The 27,777-nt window shown below is 39.5% G+C and overlaps 1 protein-coding gene across 1 annotated transcript; it reads right to left on the bottom strand.

Moving 5' to 3' along the window:
• Window positions 1-26,041, bottom strand: MRPS35 (mitochondrial ribosomal protein S35). Its single transcript, XM_063355623.1, has 8 exons — window positions 25,809-26,041; window positions 23,760-23,794; window positions 22,375-22,542; window positions 21,910-21,970; window positions 17,356-17,495; window positions 13,651-13,760; window positions 11,825-11,894; window positions 1-492 (listed from the first exon to the last, which is right to left on the bottom strand). The coding sequence occupies exons 1-8, from the start codon at window positions 25,951-25,953 to the stop codon at window positions 214-216; spliced, it is 1,008 nt and encodes a 335-aa protein (XP_063211693.1). The 5' UTR covers window positions 25,954-26,041; the 3' UTR covers window positions 1-213.
• Window positions 26,042-27,777: the final 1,736 nt, after the last annotated feature.

The raw sequence follows: 27,777 nt of genomic DNA, 5'->3' as shown, positions 1-27,777 counted from the left end.
TATGACTCAAAATACACTTTATTCAAAGAACAAGATTCATGGACAGGAAAATTACATTTACAAGAAAATCCAGCAGTAAAGAAAAATCTGATTACTATTTAAATTAATTCATCAAGTTTCATATTTTTGGTTAAGGTTGTGAATAATTATACATCCATATCAGAGAAATATTAACATAGTAGTTTAATATTTCTGTACCTGCAGAGTCTGCTCTCATGGTAATGCTTGTATATTCAGTAGTTTCTTCACGGATTCCTTATACTGAGACATGTTATATTCTGTTTCACCTTCATTTTTAAGTGCAATTACAGAGTTTCTGTAATTCTTAACTACTTCAGATGCAAGAAGTTCTTCCTTAGTTACATTACTAACATTCTCTGAGGCTTTTATTCGAAGTAGTGTATCCAGCATATTTTTCTGAGAGCGGCTATTTTCCCAGATATACTCTTCCATGTCTTCCTCACTCTTCTCACTCTCCCACATCTCAGTTTTCTGCAAGAAGATATATATAATCTTAAAAAACTACTCGAGACTGAAACAAAGCTACAATAATTTGAAGAAACTTCTATCTCATACCAATTACCTTTAAAAATTACTTTCCTCATGGAAGATATTTCCCCTCCTCTAAAACCCATGGCTTGTAACTTAAGCCTCAAACAGAGTTTAAAAGGTACCAGTATGCCGTACATTTTCTGTGTAGAATGCATTTCTTTCCTCCCACTTACCAAGTTCTTTATGTATCTGGCAGATATAACTAGATGAGTCAAAATGGGAAGAAAAGCTTATGTACTATACATAATGAATAACAAAAAACCTTGTCAAAATAGTAATTTTAAATAAACCTAAATGCTCAAGCTTTGGAAGTAGTCACCTAGCTATTATGTCCCTAGCATATGATTTTAGTGTGCTTACATTGGCTATAGGATGCAAAGTGAGACAGCTCACACCAAGTGACCTATGATGAGAGACAGCAATCCTCCACCATTTGGGAAATGTTTTAATTATGACTCATAAGGAAAAGGACAACCAATTAATCCGTTTCATTTTCCTGCAAAACAAATTGTTCCTCAAAAGATTCTCTATCCACAAGGTGTTAGTTTTTACCTAATTGCTGTTGCAAGATTAGACAGGATCAAAACTTGAACACAGACAGAAGACATCATCCCTGTGCATGTAAATACTTGGCTTGTGCAGTTTTCTTTATAAATTTTGTATTTGAATATTTCTCCAATTCAGCACACCTTCCTCTAGCTTCACAGACTGTTTAAGGGATATTTTGAATCTTACAACCTGCTATTTTTGTGTATTTAATTTTTATTGTACTTTTGTAAATCTATATGCTTTGTAGATATATTTGTATTTTTAGATAGAATTTATATTTATTTATATATTTATAATTATTTAGTACTTTACTGATGTAAACAATACATTGCATCCTTATATTATTTCAACTATATAAGAACACAATTTGAAGTATTTTTGGCTGTGATACTTTTCTCACAAGTGTTGTAGAAGTCTTGTCTAAATAAAACTTGTATTTCTCTGGGAGTAAGTTCAAAAAGACATTATAGTAAAGCATTTACATCATACGATTTTTATTTTTTTTTTTCCTAAATCCCTTGCCAGAAAGGGCTCTTCAGTAAACTTTTAGCTATGCTATGCAGAATCCAAATAAACCTGGCATTTATGAGAGGGTTAGGGGTTTTCTGGGGGTTGTTATTTTTGTGGGGGGCAGGGGGTAGTAATGGTGGTGGTGTGGTGTTGGTGTTTTCTGTTCGTTTATTTTACTGTATTCTGTCCACTAGGCAACAAGGTTGCTGCAGTCAAACTATAATATTTAATAACCTTTATTTAAGTCCCAAGATTCTCCCCCCAACTCTGTATGCTTAAGTTTCTCTATCTGAATTTAAAAATACTTTGACAAATGCTGCATCCTGCACCTGGTAAATGGAATCGCTTGTCTTTTAAATCTCTGAGTCCAAATGTTTAGTCAGAAACAGTGATTAACATTGCTAAAAGGCTCATATGACTGACATTAAAACCTGGGTACAATACAAACACAGAAGTAAAAGAACCTCATTCAATTTCTAGGGAGGGTGGAAAAAAAAAGGACATTCTGTAGCCCATATTGCTAAAACAGTAGCGGAACAGGTGGGTATAGTAAAGTATTCCTTGAATGTTTGAAAAATACTGCAATTCAATGTGGAGACTTACATAGTTTTAAATGAACAACACCATCCTGTTTTACAAATCCCTTGTTTATCTGCATAATGGCTATCCAAGACATTTTTTTTCCTAAACTCCAAAAGAATTTTAAAGCAAAAGCTTCTCTCACAGGTATAAAGTTTCTCAAGAGTAAGGGAATATGGGTATCATTCCTGGTCACTCCCTGGACCAAACTCACGTTTGAAGTTCAAACAAAAGATCTCTGTGAGACTTTTAAACACCTTTAAGTTATAGCAGAAACAATAAGAACTAATTACAGTTATTACATTTATTTCTTCAGGAAAATCCTTCTCTGCGTTTAACAGGATTTCAGAGATGCACACTAATAAACAGATTAAGATTTCCCTATCTCTTTTGAGCTATACAGAGCAATAAGATTTTACAGGAGGCCAAAAAACTGTTAAGTATTTCTTTCTTGGAATCCTTCCCAGCAGAATAGTGTGTCAAAATGGATTTTAAAATAAAATCTGACTTCTGGGGGGGAGGGAGGCAGGAAGGGAGATCTGACAGTAGGGGGAGATTTCAAAATCCATTCCTCAGTCCTACTACAAGAAGCCAGTATACGTTGCTGCAATGTTGGTGGCCATGCCTCAAAATGAAAAGTTATCCTACTGTACACAGGTCCAGACATACATCACAAACAGGAAACTGAACAGAAACCAGATTTTTGCAAACTGACTATACCGAGTGAAACTTAAATACCTTTCCAGACAGATTTATTGCAAGAGAAAAAGTGAATCTGGAATTTTATTTTCATTTGAAAAAGCACCCTGGGTAGACAAGCACCCATGAACTCCGAATACTGGAAATGATACAAGTATCATAGCCTCAGTTTAAAGTGTTATAAAGAACACTAATGAGACAATGAATGAAACTTCAAAAATTAGGTCTTCATCACTCATAGGTTTTGTTAGCTGATTATTTTTGTCCCCTGCAAATTTAAAATGTTAGTAAACACTGCAGTAAGAGTCTTACAAACAAGAATAAAACTGTGAGAACTGGAATATGTGTGGCATTGTGTAACATTTTTTTAGAATCCCCACTTAGTGAACGAGGTTAAAAATCAAGAATGTTTGTTTCCTCAGTGAATTCACTGGAAATGACTGCTTCATTCTATCACACCTGAAACACAATCTCAGTAAGTACTAAGCAGCCTGGCTGAAGATGCACTCAGATGATAATTTCAACTGTTGCTCTTACCAAAACTTCCAAGAACCAAAAAGGAAAAGAATAAAAAAAAAAAAAAAAAAGAAAAAATCACCAGAAAGCAACTTTTCATAAAAAGTCAAAGCACATAAGCCAATTACTAAAGAGGCACAAAAGTGTGAGTGTTTTGTTACACCTCCCAATGCAAATATTTAGAATTATCTTTTTATTGCTATAAGCAGAATAAGGATTTGTTTCTAAACAAATCTTTTATGTGACTGTTTAAGCCAGTATTTTGGGAGGTTTATAAGCCTTTACAATGCTTGATCTGAAGTGCTGACACAGTATAAATACTAAAATAGTACTTTGGCCAGTGAAATTGCTTTTTACATACAAGTCATTAACAAAAAGCTTCAATTTATATTGTACCCTTAAAAAAGGTATATATTCAATATATATTGTACCCAGAAAAAAAGAAAGCATTTCACCAGCATGTTTCTTTGATTTTTTTTCCAGTTTAACCTTCATAATTTTGCTGTCACAGCCAGAATTAGAATTGTCATTTGTCTGGTGTTTCTTTTAGGGAAGACATTTTAACTAAAATTTGTAAGTGGCACACAAAAGTCTTCAAGGTAACTAAAAACATGAATCATGTTAGTCAATTTTCTTGTCAATGGTTTGAACAGTCAAAAAATTTATTGCTGTTTAGCAAAGACCAAGTATTTTAGTGGGAGTTTTTTGGAGGGGAAGGAAAGTTTCCTAAATTGTGAGTCAAATTTCAAACTCTGCATAGCTTAGAATAAGTACATTTATATCATAGTATTGCACTGAAATAAAAAATACCCTGTGTGGTACAACAATCACAGATTTTCAGGTAATAAATGACAGCTATGCTAGCATGTTCCAAATTATCGCGTACCTTCAAGACAAAGAGGAGCTGCCAAAACAATTACTTACTCATCTCTTTGGATATATTACACCTTTGAACTGTACTATTTAATTAGCAACTTAAAAAGAAATATCAATATCAATTGAGAAATAGAAAAACATATTTGTATCTGATGAGATTGGATATAAAAAATTTTAATTGCTTAGTGATGCAGAATAGGTTAAAATACATTCTTCTGAATAAGCAGAACATTATTTTCTAGGACACAGCAATGGCACAGGGCAGATAAGACCACTAGAGCACAAAGGAAAGTCAAGAGAAAGACTGTGAGGACTACACATTACACTAAGGTACAGATGTAAGACAGTAAAGAACAAGCAGAGAAGAAAGAACAGAACTTTGTCTCAAAAAATAATATAGATGTAAGAGATACTCTCATAATTGATACTCACAGGCTTAATCTCTGGTTCTGTCACTAACTTAAGAGTCCTCAGCAGTCACCATCATCTAGATCACCTCTTTAAAAATGAGGACACCACCTAATTTCTGTGGGCTGATGTGGCTGCATTTATTTTCTGGAAAATCCAGGCTTCTGAAAGGGTCATTTGAAAAGTATTTATCTAACTCTGTTTTCTGAATGCCGATCAGGTAAGATTCTGACTTCATCAAAGATCATTGATATTGAGGGTCCTAATCTTTTATGAATTTCTGTTCATTGTGTTAATATCTATGCCCCATAAGATTTCAGTTCACTCCAACATTTAGACCGAAAAAATAAACAGCTGTAATAATTATATTTATGCATTAAAAAGGAGCCTTGCTTCTCCAGCAACTAGAAATGTAGGGCTTAAACACATAGGGCTAAAACACAAGGTATTGCAAAAAGCCTACTACAGTCTGAAATAGCACAAAACCAATTTTTAATTCAACCTTTTGCCTGAGCGTTCATCCTTTGTGGTTCCAAGCACAAGGTACAAAAAAGCTTAACTTCAGAGAAAGTTTATTAGATTTAATATCTACCATGCCACTTAGCTTTATCTTTTCTGAATCACCTTAATAACGATAGGTCTTTCAGGTTGTTAGATTTTGAGCACAGCTGAGTGCACAATGAAATGTAATACATACTTCAAAACAAAGTATATATTACAACATTTAGAGACCACCCTTACTTCAGCCTCAGTTTGCGTTACTTAAACCATATATAATGACATACTGAGAAAGAACACTATTGTAGGAAGGGCACAATTACATCACACTTAGTTATTCTAAGATCTCAAAGTCAGGAGATTTTCACTAAGCAGTCTTCAGTTATACTAAATGGTGCCCGGAGCTCTAAGTCTGTATCTCCCAGGTACATGTTCTAATCACAAGTCTATGGCCATCCTTTTCAGGTCATTCACTCTTGAATTTTCTTCTGCCCAGGGAGAGAGCTTCAGCAAGACTTAGGAGTGTCTCCCTCCACCTCCCATTTTAATCCTACAGCCCATGGGTCATAACATCCTGAGTGTTCAGAACATGAAGTTAAAGCATACTTTTGAGAACATGAAGTTAAACCATACTTTTGAAATCCAAGTTGCCAGACACCTCCTCAAGTTTCAAAAGTGGACTCATATCTTTTCACGTATTTTAGGCTAAATTACAAGGTAAATTCCTACTATGAAAACTGCAAAATTCCACTAAGTTCTACTGGCATGACCTGAAGTGATAAAAATTACACCTACTTGCAATTACTTAAAGTGACTGTAGATGAGAAAAAGTCAATATAATTGAAGTGCTAACTGAAGTTTAGAGAAAAGCTATACAATGTATTTTAGGATTATCACCAATGGTTATGTAAAAATATTTATTCAGCTGCATGCATACACAGAATCTCCACCCCACCAGTGCCTTGCAGTTGGATGCTCTACTGAAAAATTCATATAAAAGCAATGAGAGACACTTTCCTCACATTCAAACTACACAGCTTTGGTGTTCATAGATAAATTTTAGCTAAGCCTCTAGTTTCACAGTGTCTATTCTGCAGGTTTTTTCCTTCACTCGCCTTTCTGCTTCAACTTCCCTGTACTTTCATTTCAAGTATCATTAACTTCTACAATCCAAGCACATTGCAAACAGATGCACCCAGAAGACCCTTTGGCTATTGCTGTATATATTCAGTAGTCACTTTTCATTTATCTCTAATTCTATATTCCTCCTTCCTTACTGCTCTTTTTAAGCCTCGATCTATTTTATCAGACTCCTGCAACCACACTACATGAAAAAGCAAAACAGTTTTCAAAAGTGCATACAGCATTACTTTATTGTTATTCTTAGTATATCAGACTAGACCGTATACTGCAAGAAATACACTGCAGAATAGAAAATGCAAGGGCAACTTTTCACTAATCATATTTCAAGATCTCAGCTGTGTAATGCAGAATGATATCCACCGCTGTCCATCATCTTGCATTTGTGTATGTTGAAAATCACAGAGAATTGGACCAAGCAAAATTGCTGCACATTTTGTAGTCCTGACTACTTTAAAATAACTGGGAGTTATTTCCTCCTCATTCTATCTTTTTCAGATTCCCCTCCTTCACAATGACTATGAAAGTCTTGCCTTACTGGAAAATTAACTTCCTGCTCCACTTGTTTCTCCTTCCTGCTTTCAACTCATAACAGAACTTTACTTTTTAGTGATAAACGATTAATTCAAACCGAGTGTGAAGAAAGTAGTTTATGATCTTTTTAACCACGTGAGGGCAGCAAACACTCTTTAAAAACCACTTAATACCATAAAAATACATTCAGTTTTTAGAGCTGCTGTTACATGATAGTGCTTCTTGAACGCTGTAAAGGTAGCAGAAATACAACTGACTAAGCTGCTGTTTAACAAATACCTAATTTTTCTCACCCTTTCATTGATTAATTCAATCCTGGTGCAATCCTAGGGGGTAATTTGAAAGGAATCACAGAAAAAGGCCAAAGAAGGTAAGTTCAGTTCTCGCCAAAGGTGGTGCAAGTCAGATATCTACTGAATGCATTCTGAAAGCTAATAAAACACAGATATTTTATTAATAAAACCTGAAAAATACTAGAAATGAAGCAAAAGATCTCCAAGTGTTTCAAAATAATAAAATAAATTAACATCCTTAAGTTTTAAAATCTTAATGTTTTAAAGATAACTGAATTCACGTGCCTGACATCTATCTGCATTTATCAAAACTAAGCTGCCAAATGCATCAGTCTGGGATCTCAAGGTACACTTCTTGCTTCTTATGCATCTCTAAGTAGCAGACTACAACTAAATAGAGCTCTTATTACGTTTAGGCACACCCTAATTAATACCACTCCCACCATTCAGACCCATCTCAAGAAACAGCACAGTCTTCCTGAGCAACTACTATCAATCCACCAATATGCTGCCAATATTCTGAACAGCTTCCCATTGTTGTTGTGCTTTACCATGTATTTCATTTGAACTTGTGATAACAGGGTGGATCAAGAATCAAAAGATGAATTCACATTTTTCCTCTCTCTTCCTTCACTTCCTCTATTCAAACAAACAAGCAAGATTTTTTTTTTTTGCCAGAAAATAACAAGCACTATATATTCCCTTTGTCAAAATGAAGGGTAGCATTATCCACATGGGAATGCATTCTAGAAGAGGAAAGAAAATCATCACATTTGTTTCTTCAAAATTAAGGAGGTTTCTTTAAATACAGATCAAATATCAACTGGTAATACTACAGTGTGTTTTGGTAAATTCTAACACAATCCTGAAAATGGCCTGAGCGCCCTCAGCTTTTGGAGGATTTTGCATGGTCAAGTCCATTGATGGCATTTCTGTGTGAACATGAGAAGACAGGAAAGAGAGGACAATTTCAGATGCAATACTATTGTTAACTACCAATCAATGTACCCCAGGTTATGTAGCCCAAAAGGCTTCTCAGTAGTATCCAAGTAGTAGTATCCCACTTCTACAAGTAATCAAATAGCTTTAGCTACTCTCTCCATTCCAAAGCCACCTTCGTCAGCTTCTTCATCTTTACTCTTTATTCTGACCATCTGTCAACAATCTGGTGATTCTTTTCCTCTGTCCTTCCCCCAGCATGGAAACTCTGTTTCTTCTGCTAACACTCACAAAACTAAAACAAAACAGATACTCATTTAGTCCTTACACACACACACACACAAAAAAAATCAGGTAAAATTGCTTCTTCCTTTCAATTCCTTCGCTTTTTCTTATTTCCCCATGCTTTCAAAAAAGGGAGCTCTCTCACACATGTGATTACAAAAACCACTTCTCGGAAAGCTTTTCTACACCAGGTTCAATCCTCCAACATATCTTCAAAGCCTCCCACAATTTGGCTAGCCTGTCTTCTTGCATCATCTATTGAGTGCTAGCAGGTCAGAGAAGACAAAAGTGCTAGTTTCAGTGCACTAACCCATCAGTATGCTTCCCTCACTTTGGCTGCGGTACCTCTCAGAAACCAGTTTGCCAGATTTGATTTGGATAACTTTTTATTAATTTATTTAAATGCAAACAAGTTCTCTTCCCCACATCACAATCCAAGAAAAATAAAAAAAATCTATTCTTAAAAATATACTTGAGGCAGAGGAATACCTGTATCAGTTGCTGGTAATCTTCCCCTCTATTTTATCTGCCCAATTGTTGCATATTTCAACTGTAACTCCATTGCAACAAGGATTCTTGCAAACTAATTCCACCTGAGCCCTCTAATTGCAAGAGCAATAGAATTACCAAGCTGTGGATGCCCTGAGTTTTTATTGAAGCCAGGACTGGAAGAGCATACAAGAAAATTTGTAACATAGATACTACTGTTGACGTAGTGATAAATTCTGTCTTCTAAGCATGTATACAGAGACAGATGAGCCAGAAGTGAACTCTCTGTGCTCATTACCTTAAGAATAACTTTCTGCTGGAAATGCATCTCTACACAATGGAGCTTCCTAGCACATATTCAATAAAAACACAAAGAACAGTCATTCTTTTAAAAAGCTTTCAGATTCCTAAGCTATTTGGATGCTCCAGTTCACAACTGTAATAAAAGAATTATGCATCACTGGCAATTAAAATATAATTACACTTCAAATTACATTTCCTGATTTATATCTGCATACAGTTTTTCATCTTATATATTCACAGGCTTGCTGGTACACTAAATTCAGTAACACAGTTATTAACATAAGTTATAGAGTTATGCCATGTTTAGAGAGATAGTAGGCAAAAACGCTGAGGGCAAAATTTATATGCAGCCGGCTTTCCCTTCACTTAGAACGAATGGAACGCTGCCCTCATCTTTGTATTGAATTCCATCACACACACACGAAAACACAGTATGGCACTACTCTGCTGGAAAAGTCATCAAATCTTGCAATTAGTTCTGTAAACAGGATTGATGCTACTGTCTATGTGAAAGGCCAGTCCCCATCCATCCCCCTCCAACTTCGTACAAATTGAAGTAATCCATGCGTTGTTTCCTTATGGTTTACAAAACTTATCCAAACTATCTTTCAGCGAGTTATTAAAAGGCATTACCACTGATCATGGAAAAAAAAAAAAAAAAACACAAAACAAAACATGTCACACAAAATAAAAAACCATGTCTCAGGAGACCATTAATTTTTCATGGAAATCAAAGACAATTACAAGTGACTGATGAACTCATCAAATATTAACATGGAAGCTGAAAGGTAATAAAAGGGCAAGGGACTTGTGCATATTCAATACACACTGAAGACTCACGTAGCAATATCGTATAACCCTGCCTTCCATCACTAAGTAATGCTAGAGCAAAGGACAGATGTGGTGTTTGACTGGAATTAATAAAGTGAACAGTGTCTAGCTCTCTTGTCATTGCTTAATACTGGAAACCGATCTGTCATTAATTTAAGATTTGTAATGCAATGTCATGCTGTTGGGAAGAAAAATATCTGTGTGTACAAAGCACTTGAAATCTAAAGAAAATCTAAAGAAATGTAAGGTAAATGTCAGTATAATCTAAATTTAATTTGATGCACTCTACAACTACAAAATTTACCCTTCAAGGTAACTTCCAGTGAAAGGGAAATACAGGTCATCATCGTTGTTATGTCTTTTTATACCATCACTGCAATGATCAAAATCAAGAGCACTGAAATTCATAAAAATGCTAAATATGGAGATTTAATTTAATACTATAGAACAACTGAAAACAGTAAGTGTGAATTTTGGTAGCTAACCAACTACAACTTATTTAAAAGAGGACATCTATGGAAGTATAGTGATGATGATGCTTTCACCATCTGTCTCAATGTGACTAATAACATTGAACAAAGTTATTCAAAACATAACTATGGGTTTTCAACAATAATTTAATTTCAGACTGCTAGCTCATTTTCTGTAAAAAACAGCTATAAAATTGTTGAAGGCAATACTTATAACCAGTATGATTAAACACAAAAATACAGGAGACAAGGCTGAAGAATTCTCTCTAAAAGAAAGATCCGTGGTCTAAAGATACCTTATGATATTTAGAGGACTACTTAAGAACTGTAGTAAATTATCAATAAATTGGAATAGTATCTTTCATACATTTACACTGGATATTTCACATGTATAAGAAACTGGGAAGAATTCCAAATACGCCATATCCTGAACAATTACAAAGAAGTTTACATTATACTTGCTTTGGTAGAAATATTTATCCAAGGAGTTACAATAATTTTATATATTTCTCAGGACACTAACTCTGATGTAATGAAATCCTAAAACTAACAGAAAGTGGGGAGGATGTCCCTTTCCTTAACAAAAGCAGCCTAAGTCCTCACTTCTTCCAGATTGAGGCAAGATGTGCGAGAAAGCATTTAAGAAGCAGGATACTTCCAAATTACAGACATGGTTTACCACAGCCCAGGAAGAGCCCAAGAGAAGACAGATTCTAAGTAACAGATAAGAGTTTGGAATCAGGCAAAATGTAGATACTGTGCTGTATGTTAGTTTTCATAGCTTTATAGCCAGTAACACACCCCTCTGCTGTTTTGGAATAGACTTGCTTTCATCTTTCAACATGGTCACTGTTAAAAATGCATAGATAACAGGTGATAATCACAGTGTACACCATTTCTCTGGATGCACACAATTCATATTTGAATACTGTGCATAGGCAACCCAGCATGCCAGCATGCTGCCAAACTAAAAGTACATTTAGGAATCCCGAGAATTAAGGTGTTTTCTGCTAGGATCAGGGTCAATTTTAGGCTCATCACTGTGCGAAACAAAGTATTGGCAAAGAATCTCTTATGAAGGTCAAAAACTAGAGAACTTCTGAAAAGAGGCAAACTACGTATACAAACAGACTAGCACTTGTGAAGTTAAAAAAATGCACTCAAAGTTGACTGAGGAATAGGATTCAAACATAAGCAACTTACCTTGGCTGAATTTGAAGAAAAGTGAGGTAGAAGAGGGAAAGAATCTAAGATGATTTATTTTAAGCTGCGCACAGTCATGGAACTTTATATAAGTTACGAGACAGCACATTAGCACGTGTGTGTTAGCATAAGTTATTCACAGTTGCTTACCCAAGATTCATGGTACAAAACTGTGAGGAGGTGTATCCCATAATCGTAGTTCTGTCTTCTCAGCGGACACCTGAAAATTCAGAAACAAAGTTAGTCTTTTTGAAATCAAGCCACTGTAATATTCGTTTGAATAAGATGTTAAACTTACCATCAAAATTTCTAATGTAGGGAATCTTATGCAAATGTGCATTTGATTTACACAATCAAGAATAACATCACAAAAGCATGAGTACTAAGAACATGGAAGAATGGGCATCTGCAAGCCAGTAGGAAAGGGTACATAAGGCAAGAATTTACAGATCTTCATGAAACATGAAAAACTTCTTTGCCCTCTGTGCCAAAGTGGAATCCAAGATAATTTAGTCTGAACTCGCTTAAAACCTTATTTTTTTTCCCCAGACTTGAAGAGAGGAGGATGACTGGTAAAAACAGCCATGAAATACAGTGCAGAAAAGATGACGTAGCCAACAATTTAACATGAAAAGTTTACATCAATATAGCTCTAAGTCAAAACATGATCACCAGTAAAATTTGTTGGGATAAGACACAGTCCTGCAGAAACAGAGCATTTCTTAAAACTAGTCATCAAAACCTTCTGCTGAGAATTTAATGACATTAATCTCTTTCTCATGCTATCACCCATAACCTCTTTCTGACACCTCTTTCTCAAGCTTGCCTCTTCCTGCAGGCTCCTTCACCCCCCTTTTTGATGCAGAACGGATTGAATCATGTGAGACTACATCTAAGACACCCTAAAAGCACTCATTTGAATTACTATGGACTATGACTATTCTAGCAAATAAACTTTAAAAACAACTCAAGCTTTTGACTTGTATTTCTTTCACAGTGAAAGAGCCTTAGTTTAAAACTAATCTAAATACCAGCCTGGAAAACCCTGTATTAAGGAAATGGGTATCGCTCAGAGCTTAGGCCTTAGAATTTACTAAAAATAAAGCGAAATATCAACAGACACATTAAGAGTTTCTTCTAGAGCACAGCATGAGACAATTCACAAATGCTCTAGAGGGTAAACTCCTTTCAGCTGTCCTAACGTTTTAGCCACCAAATAAGTCTTGCTAGGAAAATGAAAACTGTTAGTAGCACAAGTGGTCCCAGTAAAGTACTCAGATTTCCAAGCCTAGTTGAAAAAGATACACACAATTTCATCCATTTTTTTATTTATTTTACATAGAAATAAAAAAGTATTTCCTACTGAAGGACAGGAAATTTAAGAGGGGAAAATGAATTCTAATAAAAACATGCAAACAGAAAAGACTATCAATAATGTTTTTCCTACTACTGAAAGCAGCTGTGAATTAAAGCATATTGTGAATTTTTGAATACATACGTATTCTCTTTAACTTTTCAGAATTCAACACGGAAAACATGTTTCTCCCATGCAGCCTTCTGAACATAACTGTAAAAAAACTACAGTGATCTGTATCTACAACATCAAAACATTGAGAAATGTCTGGACACCTATGTCCCCACTTTTCGTGCCTGAAACTCTTGAAGTCATTGTTAAAACTAACAGAACCCATTTGGGAAACGTGACAGCTACTTCAAAATACCAACTGAGACTTCTAAATACAGAGCTTCAATATCTAGCAATATTTAACAAGTATTAGGTTTGACGTTATGCGATTTGTCCATTACAGTTTTAATAGTTAATAACAGGAGTACTTGTATGTTTATCTTAAGTAATATTTTAGCCTTAAAAATACAATAATTTACTTAGACAATAATTGATGCTACTTGAAGACACCCAGCCATTTCTATACTGTTACCATTGATACAGATGGTTTTTTTCCTTCTTGTAACCGTACCTGTCCGTTGTAATGGTGAGCATATCTGTATCCTTACAGTACCGCTCACCTACAAGTTTAATGAGCTTCTTCTTTGCATGGTCATCCAAATTCAGGTTGGAAAGTTTAACCTTCAAGTACAAGAGAAAACACCTTTAATTACTTGGATAAATCCAATCTCTGCACCCTGAAAATATTTTGAGATAGTTAGGCATATCTTTTAATCAAGAATTAAAAGGATAGCTATTAAGTACGCATTTGCAGAATTTCTCCTGACTGTCTCACATGTCAGAAGTCTTAACGCAGGCAAGTATAATCTGAATATTCAAACAATAAATTTCTTTTCATCCAAATACCAGAGGGGCCAGAGGAGACTATTTCTACTCAAATTTTTTTCAGAAGAAAAATGAGTTGTCAGTTTAGATTGAGGCTGTATTTCATATTCACGTGTACTTCATATGCAAAACCGAATACTATTTTAGATTATTTTTTTTAAATACAGATCAGTAAGTTTAATACAGAGATATATCAAAGATATTTATGACAAGCATCCAAAAGAGGAGGAAAGACATCAGTTCAAGAGATACCAAACCAGAATTCTCAGTCATCACTGGGAGACTAATAGAACTGTGCAAAGATGCACACAGATAACAATATAATGGACCAGAACCGTCTGACCTCACATAATTGATCAAACAATAGTGTGAATGGCTTGTCTTCTGTTCCAATACCAGAAAAACCACAAACATAAGATATACAACAAATAACTAGTATTTACTTAAAAAAACAACAGTAAGAAGTTAGTCTAAGGCTAGTTTCTGTACGCAATAACAAGTATGAAAAGTAAAGCAAGCTGATTTTAGCTATCTGTTTACACAATGGCTGTGAACCTTAGCAGTCTAAAGATATATGGTGTTAAAAACATAAGTTCCTATTAAGCGAGAGTTGCTGAGGAATATTAAAAACATGAAGACATAATAGTAGTCTCCAACTAATTTGTCCATCGTTTTTTTCCTCTATATTCTTTCTACTGTGTCATTGCTGTACTAAAGAACCGTTAAAAAAAACAAACCAAGAAACCCCCATCATAAGAACTAACAAAAGTTGAAGGACTAAAAGAAATTAGAAGTTCCAGTAAATACCATGAAAAAAAAATGCTACCTGAAAAGAAACCTTACTACTAAAAATAGAAAACTGAAGTACTAAACCTAGATATGACAAGGGAGGAGACAACAGGGTTTCAATACTGAAACTTTTAATTTTGAAAAAAACCTTTAACATTCACTACTCCAGAGATTATATGAAAAATGTTTCCTGTTTAAGGAATTACATGCTTACTTATACTCATGCGTGTAATACTGGTGAACAGGAGCTCACCTAGCTTTGTTCCCTAGCTCACATGTCGCCAAGTCTAATTCTAACAGACCTACTAGGTGCATCCACTCTTTAAGGTAATGGTCAAGCTGCAAGAAAAGAGCTCTATTTTTAGCGGGGCCTAAACCCACCATGAACAATCACTTTTGAAGGCACTATACGTCCAAGGTCCCTACGCACACAGCAACCCCTTCTAAGGGTCTGTCAGCTTGCGTTCAGGGCTACCTTGCATACAGTGCCCTTCCATACATTGCAGTCACATAGCCCTGAATCAGTGGTGACAAGAAAAGAACCTACGAGAAGGTGGGTGTACCCCAGCTTTACTGAGAGGCTGCATCTAAGCTGAGGCACTCAGCCTCAGTCTCTGCCTCAGCCACAGCGCAGCGATGCCAGAGCCCAGCCATGGCCCACACTGACCCACATCCTTGGCTTCACCCACTGCATCACTATGGCTTGGCTTGACAATCACCAGACCATTGATGATCTTAGTTACTGTCACCAGACCTAACCCTGATCCACTGACTTGTCTTCCCCCTTCGACCTCAACCTTGCCTTATCATTATAAACTTGTCAGGTGATTAACGACTGTTGAATGGGCAAGGTTACTGTTACCACACCTGCCCTGCTCACTTTGCTCAGGTAGTAGCTGCACCCTTTTTGGGGAGGTCACTGCCCCTGCCTGCCTTACTGCCCCTGGATCATCTGCCCTGACAGAACAGCCTACCCTCACCACTGCCTGGCAACGCTCACCCAAATTGATGAGAAACACCTTTTTGCAAAACACACTTTCTTAACATTGTCTTTCTCTAACATTCACAGAAAAAAAGAACACTCCGAACTCTAAAAGATTTCAGACACAACCCACTGGCAAGCATACAGCTGCTACTGCAGGTAAGCACTTTATGACCATGACTATCTAAAACTTAATGGGATACTCCAGGCCAGATGTCCAGCATTAGCTTGCTTTAACTAACAATGCAAACCAACTTCATTGAGTAGTACTTTTTGCTCTGTCTTAAAAGGATGGCATTATCGTAGTTGTATCACGCTGCCTTCATACAGTGTGATCAAATGAAACTTACTGTTAAAAGAGCTATGATTTTACTCCACAACTTGCTTTTCTTATAAAAACTGAAAAGCTATCTAGTCTGCTGCCTATATTACCGGATCACAAAAAAATATGTTGTTCTTATTGATCCAAAGCCACTTTGAAGTGACAAATGGCTACTTGCTTCAAAATGGGACAGCAATCAAACCACTTATAATTCTTAGCTGGAACGCTGCAAACTATTTTAAGTTGAATTTTAGAAAAGTTAGAGCTCCAAAAAGAACAGCAGTCGATTTAAAAAAAAAAGTCTCATTTTACATCCTATAGTACTATGTTGTCTGGCACAGTGTGGACAATTCCACTTGGGAAAAGACTAGGATAAATTTAATGACCAGAAATACTGGCATTAGGCTACAAGGGATTAAAAATTACTATCTCCAGTACAATACCTGGTAGAAAAAAAGGCATATTTTTTTCATTAAGATTTAAAAGGTTTAACTTTTATACAATATTTAAAAATGGAAATCTTATCATGAAGATCCACCAGAGAGTTTTATCACAGCCTGTAACATAGCACACAGCGAGGAGATTCAAGGCTTTTTGTCTGAGCAGCTGAGGTCTTCCCTCTGCCTGTGACACCATGCCCAGCACTGACTTGCAAATGTCAGTATTACTCCATCCAAGACAACTAAATATAGGAGGCAAGAGGGAGCCCAATGCGCGCGTCCTCCACGCACATTCACAACCCAGCATGAAGTCAGGGGCTTCTATTCTCACAGATACACTCCATTTCCTTTCATTTCTAATGCATACAAATTTGTGTAAACCTGCTCTGGACCATGGATCTGGATTAGGAAACAAAAGACTAAACTTTAGTATGCAATGACTACAAGGGGGTGGCGAAGTTACTGCTAACGGTGGTGTGAACTGGCTTCTTAATAGCACTGCAGTCATATGACCTATCTTTCAATACTTGTGCATTTCTAGGGTCTATAAATTAGCAATGAGAGTCTAACCAAGACACTGAGTACAAAGGCACTTACAGCCTTTTCTATAAGTAGATTCTTCAGAAGGTATACTATTTTGTTTGTATCAGAGCTTAGTTTTCATTTATAAATACATACCTGTAACCTTACAACCTCAGTTTTAACATGCTGTGATATACTTAAAGAAATCCACTGCTTTTTATTCAGACATTCAGTAAACCATTTCCTTACAACACATCATACTTGCACACATTTTGTAACGAAAGCCAAGCATTTGGGTTTTTGAAACAAAGACTGTTTACCAAAAATACTACTTACTTTTAAAGTCACCACTCTCGCTTTGGGATTACGAATAGATGTCCCTGAAGAAACATAATCTACTGTTTCAATTTCAATAGGAAAATGCTGTTCACATTTCTCATCACTGTCCAAAGCACTTGGCCATTCAGTGCAGAAATCTGTATAATAAAGAGAAAGCACTCCAAGTAATATCTGGTGGTTTGTGTTTTGGGTTGTTTTTTGTTGTTTTGGTTTTTTTTCCAAATTTATTGCAATGTATCTTTCTATACAACCTAAGTACTATTTATAGAAACCATATTCATTTAGGTAATGGCAGGGTCTCTGCTAGCCTTGCTCCATATTTCAATGTCTTTTTTGTATTGGGTTCCCCAAAACAGGATACAGTACTCCAGATGCAGCCTCACAATTGCCAAACAGAATCACAGAATGGTCTGGGCTGGAAGGGTCCTTCAAACTTAGCCCAACCACCTTGCCACGGGCATAGCCATCTTTCATTAGGTCACACTGCTCAAAGCACCATCTAACCTCATCTTGAATACATTCAATGATGGGGTACCCACAACTTCTCTGGGCAAGCTCTTCCAGTGTTTCACCACCCTCATCATAAAAAATGTCTTCCTTACGTCCAATCTAAATATCTACCCTTTTCCAGTTTAAAATCGCTGCCCCCTGTCCTGTCACTACAGGCCTTGGTAAAAAGTCTCTCCCTGACTTTCTTATAAGCCCCCTTTACATACTGAAAGGTGACAGTAAGGTCCCCCTGGAGCCTTCTCTTCTCCAGGCTGAACAACCCCAACTTTACCAGCCTTTCCTCACAGGAGAGGCGTTCCAGCCCTCTGGTCAGTTGTGTGGTCCTCCTCTAACAGGTCCATGTCTTTCTTAAACTGGGGACCCCAGAACTGGATGCAATACTCAATAGGAGGAAAGTAATTCTTTTCCTGAATGTGGCAACCACACTCTTAATACAACCCGGTATGCAGTTAGCTTTCCTGGCCACAAGGGCACACTGCTGACTCACATTCAACTTTCAAATACCCACCTGGCTCCACACGGCCTTTTCTGCAAAGCTCCTTTCTAGCTGTTTGCCCCTCCGACCCCATGCTTGCAGTACTGCACGGGTTATTCCACCCCAGACAAAGGACTTTGCAGTTGCCTTTGTTTAACTTCATGAGGGTCCTTGCAGTGGATTTTTTTTCCTGCCTGTTGACACCCCTCTGAATGGCAGCTCTGCTCCCCAGTATATCACTTGTTCCCCCACAATTCATTATTACCTGAAGACCTGCTGAGGTTGTGATCTCTACCATTATCCAGGTTGTTATATAGCATGTTTTTGTGTGCTTGGAAATGGCTTCCAGAAAGTTTTGCTTCATAATCTTCCAGGGAATGCGGTGAGGCTAACTGACGTGCAGTTCCCTGCATCTTCTTTCTTACCCTTCTTAAAGATGGTCAGGCAAAAATCTCCTCCTACTCCCAGGCACTCTTTAGCTGCTTCCACTTTCTGCATACTTCCTTTTTGCATCTGAGGACACTCAGGAGTTCCCTGAGCATCCATGCTGTCCTTCTGACACACCTGCTCAACATTCTGCACAATGGAGTGCACCACTCTTGCTCTTTTAAGAAGGCTGAACTTAAACATCCACCAGCTGTCACGGGCCACCTTGCTCCCCAGGATAGTCTCCCATGACTTCTGCCAAGCAGATTCCTCAATAAATCAAAATCACTCTCCTGAAGTCCAGACTGTAGTTCCACTGTCTGTCTTGCTCACTTCTCTCAGGATTTTAAACACCAGTTTCACGATCACTTACCAAGGATGCCCCTAACCTTCACATTCTTGACCGGTTCTTCCTTGTTTCTGAACAATGAATCCAACAGAGCATGTCTCCTAGTCAACTCATTGATCACCTGCGTCAAGAAATTGCCTTTGATACACTACTTTGTCTTCCTCACTTCTCTGAAGATCTCAAACTCCACGATCTTCTTTTCGCAGCCAAGGCTGCCAGCAACCTTGACCTCTCCAAACAGTTCTTCCATACTTGCAAGTAGCACGTGCAACACAGCACCTTCCATAGACAGTCTGTCATAGAATCACAGAATCTTCATGGTTGGAAAGGACCTTTGAGATCATCAAGTCCAACCAAACAACCTACAATCTCTGCCACTAGAGCATGCCCTGAAGTGCCAAATCTAGACGTTTCTTAAATACCTCTAGGGATGGTGACTCAACCAGCTCCCTGGGCAGGCTGTTCCAGTGCCTGACCACTCTTTCAGTAAAGTAATTCTTCCTAACATCTAATCTAAACCTCCCCTGCCACAACTTCAGACCATTTCCTCTGGTCCTGTCATTATTCACCTGGGAGAAAAGGCCAACCCCCACCTCTCTACAACCTCCTTTCAGGTAGTTGTAGAGGGCAATGAGGTCTCCCCTCAGCCTCCTCTTCTCCAAGCTAAACATGCCCAGCTCCCTCAGCTTCTCCTCATATGGCTTGGTCTCCAGACCCCTCACCAGCCTGGTAGCTCTCCTCTGGAACCGCTCCAGCACTTCAACGTCCCTCTTGTACAGAGGGACCCAGAACTAAACACAGCACTCGAGGTGAGGCCTCACCAGTGCCGAGTACAGAGGCACAATCGCCTCCCTACTCCTCCTGGCCACGTTGTTCCTGATACAAGCCAGAAGGCTGTTGGCCACCTTGGCCACCTGGGCACACTGCTGGCTCATGTTAAGGTGGCCGTCCACCAGTACCCCCAGGTCCTTTTCTGCTGGGCAGCTTTTCTAGCCACTCTTCCCCAAGCCTGTAGTATTGCTTGGGGTTGTTGTGACCGCAGTGACCTGGCACTTGGCCTTATTAAACCTCATACAGTTGGCCTTGGCCCATCGATCCAGCCTGTGCAGGTCCCTCTCTAGAGCCTTCCTACCCTCAAGCAGATCAACACTCCCACCTAGCTTGGTGTCATCTGCAAACTTACTGAGGGTGCACTCTATCCCCTCATCCAGATCATTGATAAAGATATTAAACAAAACCGGCCCCAAAACTGAGCCCTGAGGGACACCACTGATGACCGGCCGCCAAGAGGATTTCACCCCATTAATCACAACTCTCTGGGCACGGCCATCCCCAGCCAGTTTTTAACCCAGCGAAGAGTACACTTGTCTATGCCATGATTTGCCAGCTTCTCCAGGAGAGCGCTGTGGGGGACGGTGTCAAAGGCCTTACCACAGTCCAGATAGACAACGTCCATAGCCCTCCCCGCATTCAGAAGGTGGGTCACATGGTCATAGAAAGAGATCAGGCTGGTGAAGCAGGACTTCCCTTTCCTAAACCCAAGCCGGCTGGCCCTGATCCCTTGGCTGCCCTGCACTTGCCGTGAGAGCTCACTCAAGATGATCCTCTCCGTGACCCTTCCTGGTACCGAGGTCAGGCTGACAGGCCTGCAGCTTCCCAGATCCCCCTTCCGACCCTTCTTGTAGATGGGCATCACATTAGCCACCCTCCAGTCATCTGGTACCTCCCCTGTTGACCAAGACTGTCGATAAATGATGGAGAGAGGCTTGGTGAGCTCTCCCGCCAGCTCCCTGAGTACTCTTGGGCGAATCCCATCCGGTCCGATAGACTTATGTATGTCTAGGTGCAGAAGCAGATCACTGACTACTTCCTCCTGGATTATGGGTGGGTTGTTCTGCTCTCCATTCTTATCTTCCAGCTCAGGAGACTGAACACCCTGGGGATAGCTGGTCTGACTATTGAAGACAGAGGCAAAGAAGGCATTAAGTATCTCAGCCTTCTCCTCATCATTAGTTGCAACTTTCCCCCCTGCATCCAGTAAGGGATGGAGATTCTTCCTGGCTCTCTTTTTGTTGATGTATTTATAGAAACTTTTTTTGTTGTCCTTAATGTTAGTGGCCAAGTTGAGCTCCAGCTGGGCTTTTGCCATCCTGATTTTCTCTCTGTATAAGCTAACAAGATCTCTGTACTCCTCCTGAGCTGCCTGTCCCTTCTTCCAAAGGTGGTAAACCCTCCTTTTATTCCTAACTCCCATCAGAAGTTCCTTATTCATCCAGACTGGCCATCTTCCCCGCCCTTTAGACTTGCGACACTTGGTCTTCATTAGACACTGTTTCTCCCCAGCAGACCTTGCTCTCAGATGGTTTAATTAATTAATAGCATTTTTTTGAAAAAAATCATGCAGAAATGGCTACTGATGGAACCCTGGTTTGATCACAGATAATCTTCTGAGAACTGAGTCACATTCATCACTCATCTTTCTTAAGACACTAAACTATGAATTCTCCAGTACAAGCAGGGCCTAATGGAAAGGTAAAATTAGAGTCTTACCAGTGTGCTGAAAACCTCCTAAGGCGTATCTCCCTACCACCCGTATGACTCAATGCAGCAACAAGAAAGCATACAATAATAGCCAAGGCCTGAAAAATAACCAGATTCAGAGGTGGACTGTGTCTCACTTCCTACTTCATCACACATAGTTACATTTTGCATTACCTTAAACTCCAAGAGAGATGGTTTTTAAAAACAACAAAAAAGAAAAAACAAACCCAAAAAACAAAACCCCCCTCACCTTTAAGAGCTGCACAGTGTTTCTTGATTGCAGGAGGAGTAAGATGCAAAAAATTGGGAATCTGAAACAGACATATTAAGAGTTACCAAAATAATAGCTTTTTGTCTGTTCATAAATAAAGTGGCATTACTGAAATCTGATTACACTTTTAACATGTTACGGTAGTACAATATGCTTAATAAAATATTCAGATAAGAAGACTCTTCTCAAGTCTGATTCAGCAAAAGACTTAAGTTAGTCCCATTACAAAAGTCATAGGCAAGATAATCCTAAAAATAGTCTCCTGATTTTGTTTATTTGCTACTAACATAGGTATTTGTTACCACTTGATTTAGAAATTAAATAGAGTATTATCCTATTCAATAACAGAAAACAGTACCCAATATAAATATTCCAATCAAAGCAGTGCACTCTTAGTGAATAATAATTTTAAAAGGTACCACAAACCCACAGCATGTGTCTTACCTTCATAAGTTCTAAGTTGCCTTCTTTTGGTGGAGGTACCCCTCTCTTCACTGGGTAACCCATTCGAATTGGGAGAGGCACAGAGGCAGGTTTAAACACAGCTGCTGTGGGATAAACACTGCTCCAGTCCTGATCAACAGCCATCCTCTCAGTTCTGGGAGGTGCATGCTAATAAATTGAAAATTGTAAAAGTTTAATGGGAGATACGCTGTTTTGCAAGACAAAGCTGGAGCAACACACAAAACAAGTTATTTCAGGAATAAATTTCCACAGCTAGAAATTTCAAGACGCTTTTACATCAAAAGTTAGTGCTCATTTACAAAGGAATTTTTAAAAGATAGCCTTTCAAAGCTTGAGTAGCAGGCCTTTCCTAATCTTCAATTGCATTTGGTTTCAGAAATACTTAGAAAGAAGAACTTACCACCTTCTTGTGTTGTGATAAATCAGCATGGGGAGTAAGGGGAATCAAAGCAGTAATTAATTGCAATCTATTTCCTAAAGTGCCTAAGCATTTGGTGGGGGGCAAGAAAATGAGTTTTAAAATTCTGGAATTCTGAAAGTCTGGACAAGTTCATATTAAAAGAAATAGACATTAATAATTCTGAAATTATTTGCTATATAAATTCCAGTATAAGATGTATTACTATATTGCAGAAATAGCATACATCCTCCAATAACTAACCAAGGTTTCAGTCAAATGCTCTTAAATAAAAGCCCCAAACCAACAACTCACTGTTTCTTTCCCCAAAACCTTAATTTTTAATTTAGAAGGGTAAAAGGCAAATGGATATACGCAGTCAGCTGGTCTGGCTGCTTTGGTGTATCATTAAATCTGCTCTTAGAAGTTAAACAAAAATTTAATACATGCCAGGTTCACTATTACTATTTGCCTTTAAAAATCATAACATACAATACACTACTTTTGAAATTTGCATGTAGAACAAAGAAAAATTTCAGTGATTAAATGGTTAGATACCAGTTTTCATTCTGCTGTGCCAAGAACAATTTCACTTACGCACAACATCAGATTTTTTTAATTACACCAGAAAGCAACCACTACAAATCCTGTAAAGGCATAGTGAAAACATTAAAATGCCTGGTTTTATTTTAAAAGCGACTTTAAGTTACTTTTAAGACCTGCAGTACATAGTGTGAATATCAGCTTGCTGTTAGCTTGCTATTGCTAATGTTTTTGTCTTTATGAGAATACAGACCGAAAACAGCTGGGACATTAAAGAAGCTAGATGCTGGTTTGGGAATAGTCACAGTGGATTGTTTCACCAGGTTTTGTCTGCAGAAGGGGTTCCTCTACAAACTGTTAAGACATATAGCTTAGAAAACTTTTTCAAACACCTGTGAGTTAATCAAATAGTTTCAGTACTTACAAACTGTGGTGTCCTCCCTCTTCTCCTTGTTGAAGCTGAAAGAAAAAGAAATATTTTCAATACAAACTATTAAGTGGTTTTGTGGAAAAAAAACAATGCAGCATAATCCTGTAGGCTTTTTTTCCTTTTACAAAGACAATATTAAACTAGTACTTCCCAGTCTTTATGTGGAAGAAGGGGAAGGTCAGATACTCACACTGCAGACTGCTCATTTATTTTTTGAGACTTAAGACAAAAAAAAGCTTGGAAGCCATTTCACCTATGTCTAACCTAGAAACATGTTAACAATAATTTAGTCGTTACATGCCTAAATGCATTTTTCTAGCATCATTTAGTCCTGATGAGGGGGGGGGAAGAGATGAGCAAAAGTAGACTTTTGCCTTTGTTACTGTGCTCCTTTTCTCTTTCCCACATGGCTATTAAATCACAAATCACTCTCCACCAGCAGTACAAGACAGCTAAAGTTAACAATTCACTATTACCAAAAGAAGAATCCCATGGCTCCATACCTTCCTTCTGACAGCACATCTTCAACACCCTGTTCTGTGCCACTCTCAAGCTCATCCAAACTCTGTATTCAAAGTTAGCACATCAAACTGTTTTCCACCTTGAGCTGGGGAAACAAACTGATGGGTTTGCTATTTTACCATGTTTATCTCGCAGTCCCAGAGAAGATACAACAGAAAGTGAAAGCTTTTACTCCCTTTTAGCATGCCTGAGACAGCATCTGGCTCAATATTTTAGTCCACTGACTTCAGTTGGAAGTGTGGTGAGGAACTCGTAGGCATGCATGAAGATACCAAATACCACTAGATTTTCAATCTAAATGGAGATCTGCACTTTCTTGTCTTTGTTTCCTTGCTCTCCTCAAACTCTAATTTAATCACTTTCACAACCCACCCCCCAAAAAAAAACAACCCAAAAACAATGTGGCCTTTGAATTGTCAGACATAGGAAAGTGAATCTGATGACATCTGTTTTCAAGTGTCTGTTTGAGCTTGGGGGGGGGGGGGGGGGGGCGCGAGTTGTTTGTTTGTTTTTTAATTGTTGCCACACTATGATGAAGTACGCATATAGCAGAAAACACTGAATGGAATTTAGGAGTGGATGTTTGGGTTCTATTTGCCTCATTCATTTGTTTTACAAACCTACCCTCCATAAAACTTGAAAAAACTTTTGAATTTCACAGTTCCTTTGTTTTCCTTATCTTTTATGGATCCAATTCTGTTCTTCCTCCTCTTGCTATGTAAAAATTTAAACCGAAGAATATGTATCAGGCTCTGCAACAGCATTCTTTCATCCCTCGATCTGCCATTTTTGTGGTACTTTCAAAAACGCATCTGTACTTTCAAAAACAAATATCTGTAATTTCAGGTCAGGACACCTTTTACTCCTGCCACGGGAGGAGTAAAATCTGCTGCAATATCAGACATCACTTGAAGTCCCTTTCAGCAACCTAGCCCGTTCCTGAACCCGTAGATGAGAAATGCCCACCCAGCCTTCGGAATAACATTGGTCCAAGCCCGACCAACAGTTTCTGTTTGCACTTGGAACTGCCTGAACAGCTCAGCTTGAGGCCAGGCACAACATAAAATGTTTAATATGAGTGCATGACATCAAATGTTTAACATGAGCGCAGAGCCCTTCGGAAATGACAAAATTTTCATTTGGAATACCTAAAACCAGGCAATGCATGTCAAGTCTGCTGTACCACGGTAAACCTGAGCTGAAAATCTCTCTAGCAAACACCAATTTGCTCGCTTCTTTACTACTCACAGTATTTACAATGCTAAAATCTGTATCCTCCACCGTAAAGACTGACTTTATTATTATTACCAAAAGCTCTGCAGCAAACAGCCACAAAACAAAACGTTTTTCAGAGCCGCTTGCAGCCGGGAAGGGAGAACGTACATGGGCCTGAGCTCCTGTCCGCCCCCAGGGCCCCGCCAGCCGGGAGGCAGGGGCAGCCCGAGCCCTGAGCCCCCCTGCCCCCGGGCGGCTGCACGCCTGCCCCCGCCACCACCGCAGAGCGGGCCAGGCCTCTCTCACCTTCCCTCTGCTGGCCTTCCACCGCAGGCACGGAGGAGTAAGCCGCGGCCCCGAAGAAAGGCGCCACCACCACCCTGCCGCAGCACCGGGAGAGCACGGCCCAGTAACCCGCACCGGCCAGCGCCACCCCGCCGCCAGGCGCCATCTTCCCAGCCCGCCCGCGCGCGCGTAGCCTCCCCCCCTCACACAGCCTCCCGGCGGGACGGCAGCCGGCTCGGGCCAAGCCAGTTGGAAAGGCGAAGGGTCGCGACTCCCCGCCCACAAGCGAGAGGGGAGGTGCGGGGCCGACGGAGGGGCCCAGGGCGGGACAAAACCCCGGCGGTGATCTTACCGCCCCCGGGGAGAGGGGCGGAGCAGAGAGCGGCGAGCGACGCAGGGTCGTGCCTCAGAAAGTGCCTTGCGGCTGCGCCCTGGTGCCGCCATTTTAGCGTCTGTGGCTCTTGTGTGAGCTTTGGGAGCGCAGCCGGGCTCCGGGACTGGCCGGGGCCTGAGGGGCGGGGTGGGGTCGGGATTTCTGCCGGTGGCCTCTTCCCGAAGTCAGTTTCTTCCTCTCACAAGTGAAAAATACAACTTCTTGGTCCCTGCATGCTCTTCGTATCCCCAAAACGGGGACAGCAACCCCTGTAAGCAAAGCTCCGAGGAGTTCTTCAGGAAAACGCAAATGGGTTCAGGCCTGTCATATGGAAACAAAATGGTCATGCTGTCATGTCTGTAAATCTGGACGAGATAGTCTTGCTTTTCTTAATTTTTTTCTGCTTCTCAGAACCTGTTAGGTGCAGGTATTAGGGATTTCATAGCAACATACTTGTATGTCTTGCCACGCTCAAGAGTTCCTGGCTTTTACAGAATCACAGAACAGTAGGCGTTGGAAGGGACCTTCAGAGATCACCCAGTCCAGACCCCTGCTAAAGCAGGTTTACCCAGAGAAGGTTGGACAGGAACACATCCATGAAGGTTTTGAACATCTCCAGAGAAGGAGACGCCACAACCTCTCTGGGCAGCCTGTTCCAGTGCTCTGCCACCCTCAAAGTAAAGAAGCTTTTCCTTATGTTGAGATGGAATTTCCAGTGTTCCAGTTGGTGCCCGTTGCCCCTTGACCTGTTGTTGGACACCACTGAAAAGAGTCTGGCCACATCCTCTTGACACTTGCCCTTTCATTGTTGAGGTGCCCTCTCAGTCTTCTCTTCTCCAGGCTAAGCAGACCCAGGTCTCTCAGCCTTTCTTCATAAGGGAGGTGCTCCAGTCCCTTGATCATCTTCATAGACCTCCGCTGGACTCTCCCCAGTAGTTCCTTGTCTTTCTTGAACTGAGGACCCCAGAACTGGACACAGTACTCCACATATGGCCTCACTAGAAGGACTAGCATAGCCTCCCTCGACCTGCTGGCCACATTCTTTTCATGCACCCCAGGAGACCATTGGCCTTCTTGGCCACAAGAGTACATTGCTGTCTCATGGTCATCCTGTTGTCCACCAGGACTCCCAAGTCCCTCTCTGCAGAGATGCTTTCCAGCAGGTCAGCCCCCAACCTGTATTGGTGTATGGGGTTATTCCTCCCCAGGTGCAGGACCCTATACTTGCCCTTGTCGAAGCTCATTAGGTTCCTCTCCGCCCAACTCTCCAGCCTTTCCAGCTCTCACTGAAAGGCAAGCACAGCCTTCTGGTGTGTCAGCCACCCCTCTCAGTTCTGTGTCATCAGCAAACTTGCTGAGGGTATGCTCTGTCCCCTCGTCCAGGTCATTGATGAATATAGTGAACAAGACCAGACCCAGTACTGACCTCTAGGGAATACTGCTAGCTGTAGGTCTCCAACTGGACCCTGCACCACTGATCACAACCCTCTGAGCTCTGCCATTTAGGCAGTTCTCAATCTATCTCACTGTCTACTCATCTGACTCACACTTCCTAAGCTTACCTATGAAGATGTTATGGGTGATAGTGTCAAAAGCCTTGCTGAAGTCAAGGTAGAT

This window comes from Chroicocephalus ridibundus, chromosome 1, assembly GCF_963924245.1.
Source record: "Chroicocephalus ridibundus chromosome 1, bChrRid1.1, whole genome shotgun sequence".
Classification (NCBI taxonomy): Eukaryota; Metazoa; Chordata; class Aves; order Charadriiformes; family Laridae; genus Chroicocephalus; species Chroicocephalus ridibundus.
This window is presented reverse-complemented; position numbering and strand designations above follow the sequence as displayed.